This window comes from Augochlora pura, chromosome 6 (assembly GCF_028453695.1).
Source record: "Augochlora pura isolate Apur16 chromosome 6, APUR_v2.2.1, whole genome shotgun sequence".
In the NCBI taxonomy this organism is placed as follows: Eukaryota; Metazoa; Arthropoda; class Insecta; order Hymenoptera; family Halictidae; genus Augochlora; species Augochlora pura.
In genome coordinates this window covers 22,628,392-22,645,911 of record NC_135777.1, presented here as the reverse complement: position 1 = coordinate 22,645,911, position 17,520 = coordinate 22,628,392, and the positions used below count along the sequence as shown (strand labels likewise).

The window sequence follows — 17,520 nt, the reverse complement described above, 5'->3', positions numbered from 1 at the left end:
AAAGCGCTCGCAATTGGAGCTATGACGTTCCTGAGATCATTTCAAGAAACTTTTTCCTTTGCGAAAATTCAATCCGCGGCGTTGTTAATGAGTTATCAAGGAAAAACAGCGGCCAATGGGAGGCGAGATCTGCTGGCGCGAGGCGGTCGAGCCACGGGTAAGGCGACGCCCAGTTCTACTCAATGGCTCGGTCGCCTCGCGCCTGATGGATCTTAGCTCTCATTGGTCATCATTTTTCGTTAATAACTCGTTAACAACGCCTCGGAAAAAATTCTTGTAAAGAGAAAAGTTACTTCAAATGTCCCAAGGAATCATTTTCCTAATGCGAATAATTTTTAGAACATTTTGAATATTAGCAATGTTTAGGAATCTCCGATATTATCAAAATGCCTTAAATACGAATTCTATTCACAAATAAAATCTTTTAGATCTGCTAAGATTTTTCTTAAATATGGGACAACCTAATATTACCGGAGATGTTCGTACACGTGTGAAAAATCGGTGCAAATTTCTGGGCGCGACCTTACGGGGGTGGTTCCGCGAACCCGCCGGTTCCACGGGGAAGGGGAGTGGCAGAAAAATTCAAATAACACGGGAAGGAAGGCTCTTGTTACCTCCCGAAGTAATATGATCCTTCGGGAGAGGGGTGAGGGGGGGGTTCTCTACGTGTAATGTTTTTGTAAGTACAGGTCCCCCCCCCCCCCCCCCCCCCTCCCGGTGCGTTTCAGGGGCTTCCAGGATTCTGTTTGTCTTCTCCCTTCTTCGTTAACGAGACGGCCGGCGAAGAAATTGCGTTTCGCAAGCGACGCTAACAAACTTCCTGTCCCATGGCATTCGTATTTTATTACCGCTCCCTATGCCTCGGCCACCGGCGAACGGAGTGCTGATTCCACGAATGAAATTAGAGTCATCGTTTTCTCGGCACCGTTCCTCTTGCGAACGAGGCGACCGGCAAAACGCTCTCCCTCTCTCTCTCTCTCTCTATCTCTGTCTCTGTCGTCCTCCCTTCTCTATTCATACCTAATTGAATGCCATTATTTTTTCTTACTTTGATCTCTGCTCGACGTAATAGGATGCAGAAGAAGTCATCTGCGATGTGCTGCCAAGTTCTTTGGCCCCAATTATGGATGCATTGCTGAGAGAGAGAGACAGAGACAGAGAGATGAGACGTGTGCTCGAGTAATAGTGAAATAAAAATACTTCGATACTAGGATTTCATTCATTTTAGTGGTTGTTTTTTTAGCAAAGAGGTCAAAGAACAGTTTTTATAATGGTTATTTTAATTATTCTTTAGGTTTTATCGCTTTTCCTTCACTCAGTTATTCAGTGCTCAGTTTAAATTATTTTACATCACTTTTCATTATTTTAGATTATTCTACATTCTTTTAAATTATTTTACGTAATTTTAAATTATTTTACATTACAATTTTAAATTCTTTTAAATCATTCTACATTACATTACACAGTTTTAAATTAAATTTAAATCATTCTACATTACATTGCATAATTTCGAATTAAATTTAAATCGTTTTACATCACATTATATAATTTTAAATTGAATTCAAATCACTTTACATTATTTTACATAATTTTAAATCGTTTTGAATTATTCTCTAAGCTACATCACTCTTCTATTATCATATTCTTATTTAATTCTTCCCGTCTGTCATGATTGCCATATTAATTTGAAAAAATAATAGGTGCACATAAAAAGGTATACTAGAAAAATTATATCAAATAGGACATCAGATTCTCCCATCGCCGATCTTACTATTTATCCTCTTCCCAGAAACCACCCCTTTTCCTTCGCCCCTCTCCAAACTTAATTTTTCTAGAATTAAGCCACGAGCAATATCTCTACAATAAATAATTATTTCGAAACCTGTTAAAATAACGAATCGCTCAGAATCAGCTCACGAGACAATATTTTCTCTAAAACACGCGTTCAGCTGATCGCATAAATCCCCAGAACGGTCTAAAGCTTGCAAGTCGGGGTCTCGTAGCCAAGTTGCCGGTCCATCCAAACGCGATTATCCGGCTGTTAATCGGAGCTTAGTCGCGCGGCATACTTTTAATCCGGCCCATATATTCGATTATCGGACGTACTTATACATATTGCTCGTGGCTAATGAGAGGGTGGGGGCCGGGGTGGAGGACGAGAGAGAGAGAGAGAGAGAGAGGTGGAGCTAATGGATCGTTTCCAAATTGCCCGCTGACCTTCGCGTTCTATCGTTACGTTTCCAGGTCCGAGTCCGGCAGCAATTACCATGCCGGGCATCGAAGGAACGAGAGCATGTACGCCATGACGGGGCTGTACGCGGAGACCGCGGGCACGGGCGCCGACGAAGCCACAGACCCGTTGCAGGCGACCGGCAGCAGACTGACCCACGACACCGTCATCAGGTGTCACAGTAGGAATCCCAGTTCTGGCCTCGTGGACCATAGGTGAGTGCCCTTCTGTCAGGTGTCCCGGACGCGTCGGGAGGCGTCTGCCCCGCGTCGCGACGCGCCGGGACCTGTACAACGATGATCATCCTCCGCGACGATGTTCAGCCAGCGAGCAAAGAGCTCGGCTTTCGGGGAACCTCGGAAGCGATGATTTTCCACCGCGACGATGTTCAGCCAGCGAGCAAAGAGCTCGGCTTCCGGCGAACCTCGCAGACCGGGCCGCTCTTTACGAGCCTGCCGCCGTTAGGCTTCATTAGCTAACTTTTTAACCCTGGACCGGCCGCGGCGGTTAATGTTACGTAAGGGTCGCGCGGGGTGCGCGACACCCCGAGGGACCGGCGAAAAATGAATATAACACCGAGAGGGAAATCGCGCTACTGTGACTGCTATAATGTCACAGTATAATCTAGTTATTTTTAATTCTATTAATTCATATATTCTATTTATTTATAGAATAATATATATAATATATAATAATATGATATATTACATAATTAAATTACTGTAAGTAATTTTTATATACTTTTTATTCGTGACATAGTAAATTGCGAGCCATTCAAAATAACGTCTTGATAATTAATATATTATTTTATAATATAAATTACACAGTATTAGTTAAAATCGTAAGGAAAATCTCAATGCATTTTTTTTATTTTCTTCCATTTATTCAGACGTTTGCAGGCAATTTAAAAATGTAACAAATCGCCGGCAACTCCGCGGGTCGTTCCAGGGTTAATTAACCCCTCGCGAATCGGCTCGACTGTTCAGCTTGAAGCTTCGAGCTCCCATAAACGACGACCAATCCCGCAAGAAGAAAAAATAAAATTTAGAATAATATAAAATTATAATATAATATAAAATTAATAGGAAATTCAAAATCTGGATTATCCCAAATATCGAATGCTTGCCAATATCTGCGCAAAAGTCGTCGGCGAGCGCGCGGCGCTCGTTGCGCGACCACCACACGTCACTTCTTGCGTCATCGTTCGGCCAAGCACCAACGCAGCTCCTAAGCTCCTCCACGTCGAAGTAAAACGAAGAGAAAGCCGATTTCGTCTATCTCTCTCTTTCGCGACCGTGCCAAAATAATTCCGTACGCGATCGGCTCGGCCGCGACGCGTTGCGAAATCGGCTCCGGTTCCTCGGATTCGCCGGAGAAATTGTAGCGAACCGATTGCGGGGCCTTATATTCCTTGCGCGAGGAATTACAACACCTGCGAAACGTGGCGAGTGAAAGCACGCAGCCGGCGCGTTTTGACCGTGACACGTTTCGCGCCGCCGTGAAACAGTTTATTATTCCGCGGATCGCGGCAAGAGAGGCCCGTCATCGGCTTCTCCTTCGCGCGACACTCCTTCCGATCGAAGCTTAATCGGCTCGCCGATCGGCAGGATCGTTCGCGACGGCGAAAAGAGTGGTACGATGATTTCACACGGCAACGCGTAAACTTTATTATTAGACGAGCGCGACGGTTCTCTACGCTGGCAAACCGGTGTCCTGGAAATCGAACCTCTTCCGCTGGAGGGTGCAACCGGTCGCTGATGTTACGCCATTTTATTTAATTCTTTTAGTTTGATTTTTTAGTTTATTCGTTTTATTTAGCTTATTTAGTTTATTTAGCTTATTTGGCTTGTTTAGCTAATTTACTTTATAATATAATACTTTATAATAGAGGGTGGCATTGGAACTCTTTCGCAAACGAAACAGTCTAGTCAAATTTAATTTGTTCAAATATATCGCAATAAAAATGAATTTTCAAGATTTCTGAGAAATTAGTGTCAAATACATAATAATTGTATAGACCGCGCGCGCGCCTCCAGGGGTTGCACTCGCCCTCGAAGCGTTCAAAAATTCGCCGCTCGTCACCGTGACCGACGAAAAACGCCGTCGTGTTCTGTATAGGACCTATGGGAACCATCGAACCTCTTTCGCCAGTATTTTTCGTTTACTAAAAAAAACCCTCATCGTATCACGCACTCTCCACTTGTACCCATCGTATGGCACGAGATATTCATGCTTCTTGTTTCTCGTTTTTGCCGTTTTTCAGAGATTTTATCATCAAATGTCACAGCAGGAATCCCAGTGCTTCCATGGTGGACAGGTAATTGTTCGATTTGTGTTAATTAACGCGAACGTACACCGCGTAACATAAGCAAACACTAATAAAACGCGCGCTCTCTCTCTTTCTCTTTCACACACATGACTTCTACATTCCTCATCAGCGTTGCTCTTACCGTAGACAAATGAAACTGCTCGGTTATTTAACAGCGCGATCGAGAGGTGAAATTGTTATCGATTGTTACTATTTTATTACTATTGTTCTTATTATTATCGTTATAATAATTATTATTATTAACCTATTAAATTATTATTGACCCCCTTAATATTATTATTAACAAAAAAAAATTATTGTTATTATAATTATTGTCGTTGTTATAGTACTATTATTCTTCCTATTATCATAATTATTATTGTCATTATTAATTCGATTAGAGCGACAGATCATTTAAAAAAATTCTGATCATTCGGTCCAGTTTTAATTATTAGTTTAAACTGTCAGATTATTAACAAAATTCACCGTCTATATCTATATCGCAGTACCCAAGTCGACTCTGTCGTGTACCAAGTTGCCGCCCTATCTCAAAGTCCCATCTCTTCCTCTATAAACGAAGACGGATGAGACGTTACCTGTGTTTGTCATCAATGAAATCATTTCTCCGCCATTATTGCGCATTTACGCAATCCTCGCTAAACTACGGCCATTACGCGCCGCCGCTAACGCAAGTTAAAGTACCGGATCATTTAAGTTCGCGCTTGCAATTCTATTTCCAACTGTTAGAGCCTCGATAGCGCTGTTTAATTCCGGAGTGGAAGTAGTCGCGTACTAACAAGTCGCTACAAAAGACTCGATCTTCACGCTGGGACCATCGAATGGCTATCGACGCGTTACGATGACGAGATTCCATCGAACTGGGTACGACTCTATACAAAAACGATCGCTTATTATTCTAGTAATTATATTAAAAAATTGAGAGAAACGAGATCGATAAATCGTGTGAAATATATTTTAGATAAATCGGGTGAAATATATTTGATAAATTGAATGATATAAATTTGATAATTCGTCCGAAATAAATTTGATAAATTGTATGAAACAAACTTGATAATTCGTATAAAATAAATTAGATAATTCGTGTGAAATAAATTAGAAAAGTCGAATAAAATAAATTAGAAAAATCGAATAAAATAACGTAGATAAATCATATGAAATAAAATTAGTTAAATCGAAAACGAAATTACAGAATATCATCGGTAGTTCCAGCGAAAGAGTATCCGAACGTTTCGACATTAAATCGCGGCGGATCGCGGAGATCCGTGATCGCGGGCGTCTGCTAAAAATCTTGTGTTTTTCATTGGCACGGTTGAATCCAGGACGGAGAAGGAGAGGCCGCAGACACCGCCGTTTAATCCGGACTCGAAGGACTGCGGGATCCTGAGCTGCAGACCGGCCTTTATACAGAGATTCGCCGGAATAAAGGTACGCAAACTTCTCTCCCTCTCTGTCTCTCTCTCCCCCCTCTCTCTCTCTCTCTCTCTCTCTGCCACATCCCTGCGACGTCTCCGAAATCCCTGTAGATCGGGACTCGGGGATTTATTTAAGCCGCGATCGATCGCCGTGCCGCAGCCCCTCCGGTCTTAACGCGGCGCACGCGGATCTAAGTATTGTATGAACCCAACGTGAGTCATCGTTCGAAAGGATACGACATTGAAGTAGCCGTCGACGTACCGTGGAAGGATCTCTCAGCCACTGCGGAAGAGTTGATAATACCCGTAACAGTGTCGCGGCACTGCTGGATAGATCACGGAAGGAGCCTTGTATGGCTTCCAGTGCCATGAAATGAGACTATAGTATAGTACATGTGCTGCTGTATTGTATTTCTCTCTTTATACATTTCTAGTATTTTTCTAGTATAGTATATACACTGTATTATAGTACTAGTATGTACAGGGTGGTCCACGCAATTGTTTCAAGCCATAACTCCGTTATTATTTATGAAAAAATGCCAAAGGAAAAAGATAAATAATTCGAAGAGCATAAAGACATTTCTTGAAAATATCTCGAGATCTAATAATTTATGTTATATTTCTCTCTGTATACATTTCTACTATTTTTCTAGTATAGTATATACACTATAATATAGTACTTCTATATACAGGGTGGTCCACGCAATTCCAGTCGTAACTCTGTTATCATTGCATCTATGAAAAAATGCCAAAGATAAATGGTTCGAAGAGCAGAATTAATTTTTTAAAAATATCTCGAGATTTAATAATTTAATTTACTAGAACCACCGTGCGTCGTTACAAACCTTTGCCACCGCGAAGCAGGCAACGGCGTCAACTTTCGAACGCTTTCCAAACAGCATCGAGGATATCCTTGTTCACCGTGATTTATTCTCCCCGGCTTCTTTATCTCGTCCCAAGGCTCTTCAACGCCGTGTTAATCTTCCGTCTGCCACTCTCAAGTTCTTTTTCGGATCGCTCGAACCTTCTCGAGCCTGTTTCAACGCGCTCCGATGCTCTCGACTCCGCACCGCCGCGGCAAATATCTATCCAAAGTTGGTCCGAACGCCGCGGATCCTACCAGCCCCGCCGATGCCTTCGATCCTCTCCAGATCAAAGCCAGGCAACTACATCTCATTTGAATCAAGTCCAAGCCTGCTCCAGTTTGTACACGATTGTCCCAACGCGGTCCGGATTCGCTCTCCCGGTTCTGCACGCGAAGTTGCGGACAATCGTTCGCGCGCGTTTCAGTCGGCGCCGACGACTCCGTTCCGTTCGTCTTCAATCAGCCCTCCCCGGGCTGACGATCACCGGCATGCTCCAATTTGCTCGAGTGTGTGTTCTAGTCAATCGCAGCTAATTTAATTCCGCCGGAAACCGTGGTGTCGATCTTTCGACGCGGCTGGAAACTGATGCCAGTCGATGGCGAATCGATGGCGATTGTTAACTCCTCGGGTGGCGGTTCATTTTTTATATTGTACGATGTTTATTAGCATTAAAATTACAAAATAAAAGTCTTGAAATTTCAAACCTTAAAATTGTAGAATAAAAGTTTTGGTATTTCAAGCACTAAAATTACAAAATAAAAGTTTTGGAATTTCAAGCATTAAAATCACAAAATAAAAGTTTTGAAATTCCAAGCATTAAAATCACAAAATAAAATTCTTGAAAGTCCAAGCATCAAAATCACAAAATATAACGCTTAAAATTAATGCTTATTCAGTAAAAAAATTTAACATTTTAGCTCTGATATTTTCCATTGCATCAGAGCTATAAAAAACTTCGAGACATTAATGATAATCTTTGTACATTTTCCGATGATTTCAGGTGTTTGTGTTCCTTCTATCGTTTCTCGTCACGTTGCAGCAGGCACTTAGTTCAGGTTACATAAATTCTGTGATCACAACCATAGAGAAAAGGTTCGAAATCCCGTCCAGTCTGTCCGGCGTGATCGCGAGCTCGTACGAGATCGGGAACGTCATTACCGTCATCTTCGTCAGCTACCTCGGCAGCCGTCGACACATACCAGTTTGGATTGCGATTGGTAAGAGGAACTGGTCTCTCTCTCTCTCTCTCTCTCTCTCTACCTGTAGCACCGCTATTAATCCCATAAAACTAGTTCTCCATGCCAGAGGAAAATTACTGTATATTTACGTATTACTATTATTAACTTAGCAACATTATGTACTGCTATATATAAATTAATATTGTTAATCAAGATCATTATAAAATTATCTATAATATGTATTATAATATGTAATATTTATCATTATCACTCGGAAGATATACTATACTATAACATAATATCCATCTCGATGAATGGCTGTTCTACTGCAATATAAATAATAAATTTTTATATGAATTCTCGTTTATACAAGAGAATAATTCAGAATTAATATTGATTTATTTCGATACAGTAGAGACGTAAGTTTTTAAATGTAAGGCACATCGAAAGGTATCGCGTACCGCCGCGTTCTTCCGTTGTGTATAATTTGGATCAGGCATTGATACATATTTATAGATCTGGCAAGATCGAATGGAACACGAGGCCCCTCTCCTTAGCGTAAAGGGATTAATAGCGTGATATATTATATTATCTCTGTCGGGCGACCGTCGCACAGTGCCGTAATCGAATCGAAATTTCAGGCGCCGTGATAATGGGACTCGGATCGATGATCTTTATGGTGCCGCACTTCACGGCCGAGCCTAACTTGATGACGGCTGCGAACAACTCCAGCTCTGACAACATTTGCCGGGGCGTATCGTTGCGCGAACAGGACATGGGACTCGGTAAATTTTTTTTATCGCAACGCACTATTCTTCTAAATAAAAAAATACGTATAAGTATAACAGTACAAAGTATACTAATATAATATAATAACAAAATATAGTAATAAAAGTATCAAATGTTGTAATGAAATAAAACAGCAAACATAGTAACAAAAATATAAAATATAGCTATAAAATAAAACACCAAACATGATAATAAAAGTACAAAGCCTAAGTCCAACTATAATGATAGATAAATTAAACAATTTTATTTATTTCGCTTGCTTTCGACCGAATTGGATTTGCTCTGCTATTAAATTGAATTACTTATAATTAAATTGAATTGCTAATTATAGTTAATCGACCGTCTATTCAAAGACGTTAGCATAATTTTTTGATAGGATAGATCACGGCTGAAACGACGCGTCGCCTTTAATGTCGCTTGGTCCGAGCAACGGTGAATGCTTTTTATCCAGCCAAGCCAGCACGTTGGACAAAGCTAATATAAGTTGATTTCCGTCTTAGGTCGTTTGTCGTCCGGATTATCATCTCCTCCGCTGGCACCACACAACAATTTAAGAGGCGATAATTGCATTCAAGGATCCCCATCCACCGCTGGCCCTGTTATGTTATTCGTACTTGCTCAGTTATTATTAGGCTGCGGTGGTTCTCCGCTCTTCACTCTTGGTACTACTTACATCGACGACCATGTTCGTCCGGAGAGTGCTTCTTTATATATCGGTAAATAAAAAATTACCTAAAATTACCTACGATTATATATAGTCTATATAATTGTAATACAAATTTTTTTTATTATTCTTTCAGGTTGTATGTACAGCATGGCAGCGTTCGGACCAGTTCTGGGTTTCCTTCTCGGCGCTTACTTATTATCATTTCACATGGACTCCTTTTCCGGGACTATTATCAGCATAGGTAAACGCGCGATCGATGAATCTTCCATTTTTATAAAATCATCCTTCGGCGAGCCGAACGACCAAAGGCTAAACCATTCAAAACAGACCGCGCGAAAGGTCAATTATCTGTAAAGGTTGTTTCTCTGAATTTATAAATACGTTGGAACCTACGCTAGAAACGCGAGCATTGTTATCGATTTTTCCATGGTATTATTATATGCAGAAAATATTTATTATATTAAAAACCGACGAACTGTAATAACCGAGCATTTGTGAAATAGATCCAGGCGATCACAGATGGGTCGGCATGTGGTGGGGCGGTTTTCTGCTCTGCGGTCTGCTCTTGATCTTGGTGGCGATACCGTTCTTCAGTTTCCCGAAAACGTTGCAACGGGAGAAAGAGAAGATACGCATCATCGAGAAGAACAAGTCGTCGTCGCAGAAGGAGAAAGAACAGTGCAAAGAGCCGAAGAAGGAGAAGCTGGACGACAGCGGTTACGGCAAGGACGTGAAAGGTAAAGGGGGGTCTGACCTTCGAAACGGCATTTTTTTTGCCGCGCCGATTTGCATAAATATTTGCGGTGTGAGTCGGTCGATCTAGATCATTCGAGCCATGGATATGTATCATATTAATTCAAGCAATTAATAGGAGTATATTAATTCAGTTATCTTATTATACCTAACCTAATTTTAATTTCATAAGTAATAGGTAATTTTCTATATTCTATATTCACTAAATAAATTCACTATACTATTCACTATGCAAATAAATATATGTATATATAATTAAAGTATGGTTGCCGATATATAGATATAAATTGTATAATTAAAATGGTTGCTTTGCAGATATACCCAGGAGCATGTGGAGGCTGATGTGCAACCCGGTGTACGTGGTGACCTGTCTGGGCGCCTGCATGGAGCTGGTGATCGTGTCCGGCTTCGTGGTGTTCCTGCCGAAGTACCTCGAGACGCAGTTCAGCCTGGGGAAGAGCCAGGCGAGCGTGTTCACCGGCTCGATAGCGATACCGGGCGCCTGCATCGGGATATTCTTCGGCGGTTGCTTGCTCAAACGTTTAGAATTAAGACCGAAGGGCGCTGTACAGTTCGTCCTCGTCTCGAACATCATATGCCTGGTCTGCTACGGCCTCCTGTTTTTCCTCGGCTGTGACAACGTCAAGATGGCTGGGACCACTATACCGTACTTTAACAGCAGCACGAAGGGCCCGGAGCCCTTCCAAGTAAACCTCACTGCCGCGTGCAACTTCGGTTGCGAGTGTCGAATGACGGACGTCGAGCCCGTCTGCGGAAACAACGGTCTGACCTACTTCAGTCCCTGTCATGCGGGCTGCACTGCCTTCAGCTCGAAATCGAATTTCACTAACTGTGCATGTAAGCATTACCCCCCGTATCGCTTTAACACGTTCTATGCCCAAATAGATTTTTATTCGATTCTCGAGTTATTTGTTATTCCACCTCAAAACTTGCTATATTATCTGTAATTATTAATAATCGTATATAATAATAAAACAAGTTTATTAAGATCCATTCTTGTAGTGGAAATTAATTCTTTAATTCTAGATCTGTTATAAACTGTTTTTTAGCAAATTAAATGAACATGGTGGCACGGAACGTGTTAACTCGTTGTTCTCGGTATTGTCAGCGAAACAAAATATCTTCTAGAGCAGAATCGCTGCTGATGGGTAGACAGTTTTGTGGCATCCAGTTCTATAGAAGATATTTTAATAAACACACTCGGAATTATAGTGTGCTCGTAATTCTAACTACATGATGTTTTAACAGGTATACACGGAAACCTAACAATGTTGCCTCCAGCAGCTCCGGAATTCGCGGAAGTGACAGTGGTGCCGGTAGCAACTGCCGGCCCGTGCACTTCACCGTGCAGGACTATATTTCCTTTCTTAATATTACTTTTCTTTATGACCTTTATCGTCGCTATCACGCAGATGCCATTACTGATGATAGTGTTAAGGTACGCTCCTCTGTTAATTTTATTTATTTATTATATATACCATGACGCAATTGCAACATCGCATTCATAATATCACATTCTCGCAGGTCGGTCTCCGAAGAAGAGAGATCGTTCGCGTTGGGCATGCAGTTTGTAATCTTTCGACTGTTCGGTTATATACCAGCTCCTATTTTATTCGGTAACTTAATCGACTCTACGTGCTTGCTTTGGAAAAGCACCTGCGGGGAGAAAGGCGGCCGATGTCTGCTCTACGACATCGAACAATTTAGATACAGGTACGTAACCTCGGCCGGGAATTGCCGCTGCGCAGAGAGCTGAAAGTATCCTTTCGTTTCTTCCTTTCTTTCCTGCTCTTCGCAGTGCCATGTAGTTCGAACGGTTACCGTCAAGTTTTTTATCGTTTACGGATGCTTCAAATACATTTCCGTTTCAGATACGTCGGACTCTGTGCTGGCATTAAGATTTTAGCTCTGGCGCTGTTCCTCATCGACTGGTGGCTGGTCAGAAGGAGAAGACAGCTGGAGGACCAAGCGCCATCTTTCACTGTGAACGAATTCGTAGGGTCAATTATCAGTCTTGACAAATGTAAGTGGGCTGGTTCGACAAGTATTCAAAAACGTGTCGTTTAAAATAATTAGATGAAGCCATTAGTGATAAATAGATATAATAAAGAATTAGAATGTTGGTTTATTGAACGTAGAATTTGATTTTCTGGATTCTATTTCGTTCCTTACGTTTTAGTGTTCGAGGAGAAACCGCACCACCACATGGTGGAGGACGGCACGATTCCGAACTCAGAGACGGTCACGCCGTCCTCGGTGTCGTCGCCCACGGAGCCCACGAAGTCGACGAACCTCGAGGAGACCGGCTCGTCGAACCAGACGCAGGACTCGACGGAGTCGGCGAACCGGTCGAAGAGCGCGATGGACGTCGAGGTGCCGGACACGAGGCAAGCCCCACTCGCACTCGAAGAGCCGGACGTCGAGGTGAAACCTCTGACCGGCAAACCAACGGAGAACCACACCAGGAACGTTTAATGTTCGCCGCGCGTTAGAGGCTGTACAATTGATCATTATATCAAAGTGGGTGATAAAAGCGGGATCGATGGCAGATCATTTTGTCGTCGCAGCTAAATCACTAACGATTTGTGCAATCCTAACGGGGTGAGATGGGGGTTGGGGGGGCTCGGCCATGCTCCCTGGATCAAGTGCCGGACGATGAGGAATACATCGGTGGTTGGTCGGGAGCGAGAGAGCCGTGGATCCATGTATTTATGGTGCTAATATACTTTTTTAATGAGATTTAACGAAGAGAGCGACCGTGTTTAAATTCCGTTTGAACTATATAAGTGGAATCGTACATTCGTATATTCTTGCACACGACGGGCCGCGCAGGTCCGATGATATTTTTACAATGATTACAATTTTTGCGTGGGATGTATCGTTTACCGGTACGAAATGATTTGCCATGGATCTCCAGTTATGGTTTGGCTATTTTTAGGAAACTAATATCACTAGGGTGTACATTTTTACGGCGATGCGATTACTACGGGGTGATCCGGTCGTCGCCACTGTTGCCCGGGGTTGTCTCCGAATAATGGCGACGAGATGCTTTTCTCATCGGAGACCCGAACGCGAAACTGATTCAACGACGAAGCCGAGCCTGCGTTCCTTCTTTCTTTTTCTTCTTCTCGCAAAAAAAAGAGAACCGGCGTTCCCGTAGATCCGACTCCCTTTTCGTTTAGCGTGTAGGATCTTTTTCGGTTGTCCTTGAACTGTGCTTCGCGTTTAAAAATAGCGCTCGTAAAACCGTAGGGAGCGGTGTACCGATACCTGTTTTTTCCGTAGCGGCGAATTACTCGAAAGCTAGATTCACCGTGTAATTGCTCGTTACACGTTAATATCCTAATTAAAACGGTAGGTGTTATACTATATCGCTACTACAGTTATACTTATCTAGAAGAAGCGTGTAGCGTGTACACACACACATGATGTAAGATGCGATACAAATACCACTTGAGATAAGGGATCCGGTGCGTCGCGGCGCAATCTATGATCATAATATTTTGTAAGGTGAAGATCGCGACTCGAGGTAGGTCAGCGGAGTTCGCGTCTCGGTTGCAAGCGTTCACGGTCATTCTAAAAACGTGTGACCGTCGGCGTGCGTCTTTCTATCTAACCGGTCTTCGTCGTTGAGTCAACGTTGAAAACGAATCGTCGCCGTCGTTCGACAACGATACGGAATTATGGGAACGGGCGTCGCGGGGTCATCCTGTACATGTCAATAAATAGGAACATAATAGGTGAACAAAAGGTGGCCTCGTTTCGGACACCACCGCCGTTCTAAACGGGCGTTATTAACCTGAACCGTGAGAGATATTCGTGTAAGTGGCCGAAACGAGTTTCGACGGGAACCAGCCTTGAACGGTTTTGCGAAACAAGGACAAAAAAAAAGTATAGAAAAGTAATGGAAGAAAGAAGAAGAAGAAGTGGAGGATGATGATGATGAAGAGGAAGTAGGATAGGAGAAAAGAAAATAGGGAAAAGCAAAGGCCAACAAGGACAAACGTTGTAAATATAAAAATTCCTGCCTTAAGAAATACAAGACTAGACAAACGTATATTTAAAAGAAAAAAAAAAGTAATCGACTAAGCGATAGAGTTAACGATCTATATAATGAATATCATTGATTGCAGATCGAGATGCTGCGATTTATTTTATAACTAGTGGTTAGGCTTTCTCAGAAATGAAGTAGTCAATTTAACATAGTGATGTAAAAAAAAAAAACAAACACGGACGACAGAGGATCGTAGTTGACTCGTTTGCGGGATACGTTTTATTTTTCTGTTCTCGTACCATCCGATTATAACGGCGTGCAAACTGTTCTCTTCGCGACGTTTTATTTGTTCTTGGTTATCCTGTATCTCTCCCTCCCTCCCTCTCTCTCTCTCCCACTCTCTCTTCCTCTTTTCAAGGGGCGAGAGGGTGGGAGAGCAAGAGACCGGAGACTAACGCTTTCGAGCGACGCCTGATCTCGAATGTTTTGTTTTATTTTGTTTCTTCTTTAAAAAAAAATATGAAACAAGCATGTGAGCGACACCCAACTATTTTAAGAGCTTTTCCGAGAAACTATAGCGTGTAACCGGATAACGGAGACGATGCTTCGCGGGGGTTGGCACGGCGGTGCCGCCTCGTGGTCCTATACCGAAATGAATTCTATGCTTCCAAGCAACGAACGAGCAGCAGATGGGAAAAAAATGAGAGAGAGATGGGAAACGAAAGGTCGATCGCGCGACGGTTTTTTCTTTCTGTTAACGAATACTTAATTGTTCGGCGAAATCAAGGGTCAATTGGGATTAAACGTCACTCTCCGAGACTATGTTCTGGCCACCACGGCCGCTGTCAATAGCTCGCTGACAATCCGGCGAGCCGCGGAAGCCCGGTGGCGGATTAATAAAAGAAATAATATTGCCTCTGAAATATGTATTCAGAACGGACGGGAATCACTTTTGGCGTTCGGTCGACAAATTATAATGTAACATAGCGGATGATGATCGCGACGGGATCCGGAACGATCCGCCACCGTGGCTCCCCCCAGGAGTCTACTTGTTTTGTACCTGAAAGCCTGTCGTATCAATTTTCGATATTACAAATGCGAGAGAGTTCAACGGCGACGAAAACGATACGCGATTACGAAGAAAGCTTAATACGAAAGAGAGAAAGAAATAAAAAAGAAACACAAATGAAAGAAAAAGAAAGGAACTATATTAACTCAGGAAAAGAGAGAGAGAGATTCTATAATGCACCTCTAACGTAAATTGATGGAACGATACAAAGGATTACCGGGATAAATAATGAATAGAGAGAGAGAGAAAATCTATCGCATGGATCTATTGAAGTCTTTTTAGCCTAAGAGAAAAAAAGTGAAATTATTGAACTTGTTATACCTTCAGCTCAATTTCTTTTAAACGAAAAAGAAGAAACAAACAAAGATGAAGAACTACGAGAACGTGAAGAGAGTAAATAGTACGGGAACCGTAGAAATGTGGTTTTACAGAAATATGGAGAGTATATAATTGTAATCGATAATATTTAGACGTTTAACACCGTTCTTTCTTTTTTGCATGAGCCGACGATTGAATTGTACTTGTTCAACCTGTCGCTTTCGGTGCCGAAACCGTTCCACCGGATCGTTTTCCAACGATTCACCAGCGTTATAATTTTACGTGATTCTCGAAACAATGTACACTTAATTAAGCAGACACAAACGATACAGAGAGAGAGAGAGAGAGAGAGAGAGGACAAACACACGCCCACCCCATGCGCGCGCACACATGGTACACACTGTATACAATGTCACGCGTACACACGTTGTTCCGGTAAAACAAGTCACAGCATTTAGTTTACTTTTCCGAATGAACACTTAACATAGGCTGCGGGTCCGTTTACGCGTCCTCCAAATTTTATTCAAACGAATTTCGAACGAACATATGGGAATGGAATCGTTTCGATTGTATAGACTTTCCTATAGACAGAAAGAGTGTAAAATATACGGAGTTGGTTGCGTTCCGTTGTGTACAGCGTGGTTGTACGATACGTTCGTAAAGTGCCCGCAGTCTACGCCTATGTACGATAATCTCGCACGCTGTTTGGCCCGTCACTGTCAATTTTTCGAATCGTAGTACACGCTACTATATTTTAGAGGCAATTTTGATGTTCGAACTCGGCCGTAGCGCCCACGGGATCCACCGTTCCCCGCCATCCTCGAGACCGCGATGATCTCTCTAACTACATATTGTAATGCACTTACATATATATAAATATATATACATATATATATATATATATAAATAAAAAATATATATATATGAATATATATACATACATATATATATTATACATACATATATACCTACTTTTGTGATATGAATCTCTATCGAACGGTGGACCCCGGGTGAACGCGGCCCCTTGTAGAGGTTTAACTGAAGAAACGTGGTGGAAAATCATGAAAGGGATAAAATAAAATAAAAAGTGCTGTGAATAGATGACAAAAAAAGAGAGAGATACACGTCGAATCAAATACAATTTACACAAAAGTCGCCGGTGAGGATGCGTAGCAGGGTGGATCGCCGGATGACGTCACTGTAGGCTGAACACGAGCGTTCGAGTCGAATATGTCCGTTCCTCTTTTTTTTTTTCTCCCCCCGGACCTTTATCGCGGAGATTACGGACGCTTATCTGACCGTAGGCTGCAGCTACAATGTGAATACACTATATTATATCTCGCGGCTTATTTTCGAGTAGACGGTAGATACAACGGAGGACACGTTAGGTGTAATAATATACAGAAGAAAAAAGAAGAGAAAAGAAAATCGTTGATAGATCGATGAGTTTTTAGGAATCCGAATTAAGGTGTAACACGTTTCGATGCTTGTATTGTTAAGGTACAGTTTAGCGGAATCATGTGAATATATCTAGAGTCAGGTTATGTCAGCAAAAACAAGCTGCTGTATCATTGGACGAACTTAGCTGTTTTATCAGAGTGCAACGGGTTGCAATCGCTAGATGTGCTTGTAAAAAAAGAGGATCGAAAGATTTAATAGAGCATAACTCTAACCAGTATCGATTAGGCGAAACGGTCTCAAAAGTCTCCATTCTCCCTCGAGAATCTATTTCATAATTTTCTTTTTTCTTAATTCGAGTCTCTCGGCTACATTTTAAAATAAGAAATCAGTCGTGTTTTAACTTTTAAGGTTTTCTAATTTTTAAAAGATGATCAACTGAAGTGCACGGCACACTGTATCGCCAGATTCGAACTCTCAGGTGCGACGATCTCGT

The 17,520-nt window shown here is 42.0% G+C and overlaps 1 protein-coding gene across 2 annotated transcripts in view; it reads left to right on the top strand.

Annotated features, from left to right (window-relative positions):
- Positions 1-15,693, top strand: part of LOC144471886 (solute carrier organic anion transporter family member 3A1-like) — a 71,925-nt gene extending 56,232 nt beyond the window's left edge. The window contains exons 4-16 of one of the 2 annotated variants that reach the window (XM_078184465.1): positions 2,245-2,445; positions 4,494-4,547; positions 5,879-5,984; positions 7,838-8,054; positions 8,657-8,800; positions 9,305-9,520; positions 9,605-9,712; positions 9,975-10,208; positions 10,540-11,082; positions 11,494-11,683; positions 11,770-11,958; positions 12,117-12,268; positions 12,425-15,693. In XM_078184465.1, the coding sequence (XP_078040591.1) occupies positions 2,245-2,445; positions 4,494-4,547; positions 5,879-5,984; positions 7,838-8,054; positions 8,657-8,800; positions 9,305-9,520; positions 9,605-9,712; positions 9,975-10,208; positions 10,540-11,082; positions 11,494-11,683; positions 11,770-11,958; positions 12,117-12,268; positions 12,425-12,720 (2,650 nt within the window). In that variant the 3' untranslated portion in view covers positions 12,721-15,693. The remainder of the gene's footprint in view (positions 1-2,244; positions 2,446-4,493; positions 4,548-5,878; positions 5,985-7,837; positions 8,055-8,656; positions 8,801-9,304; positions 9,521-9,604; positions 9,713-9,974; positions 10,209-10,539; positions 11,083-11,493; positions 11,684-11,769; positions 11,959-12,116; positions 12,269-12,424) is intronic. The other variant, XM_078184467.1, reaches the window with a different exon arrangement.
- Positions 15,694-17,520: the final 1,827 nt, after the last annotated feature.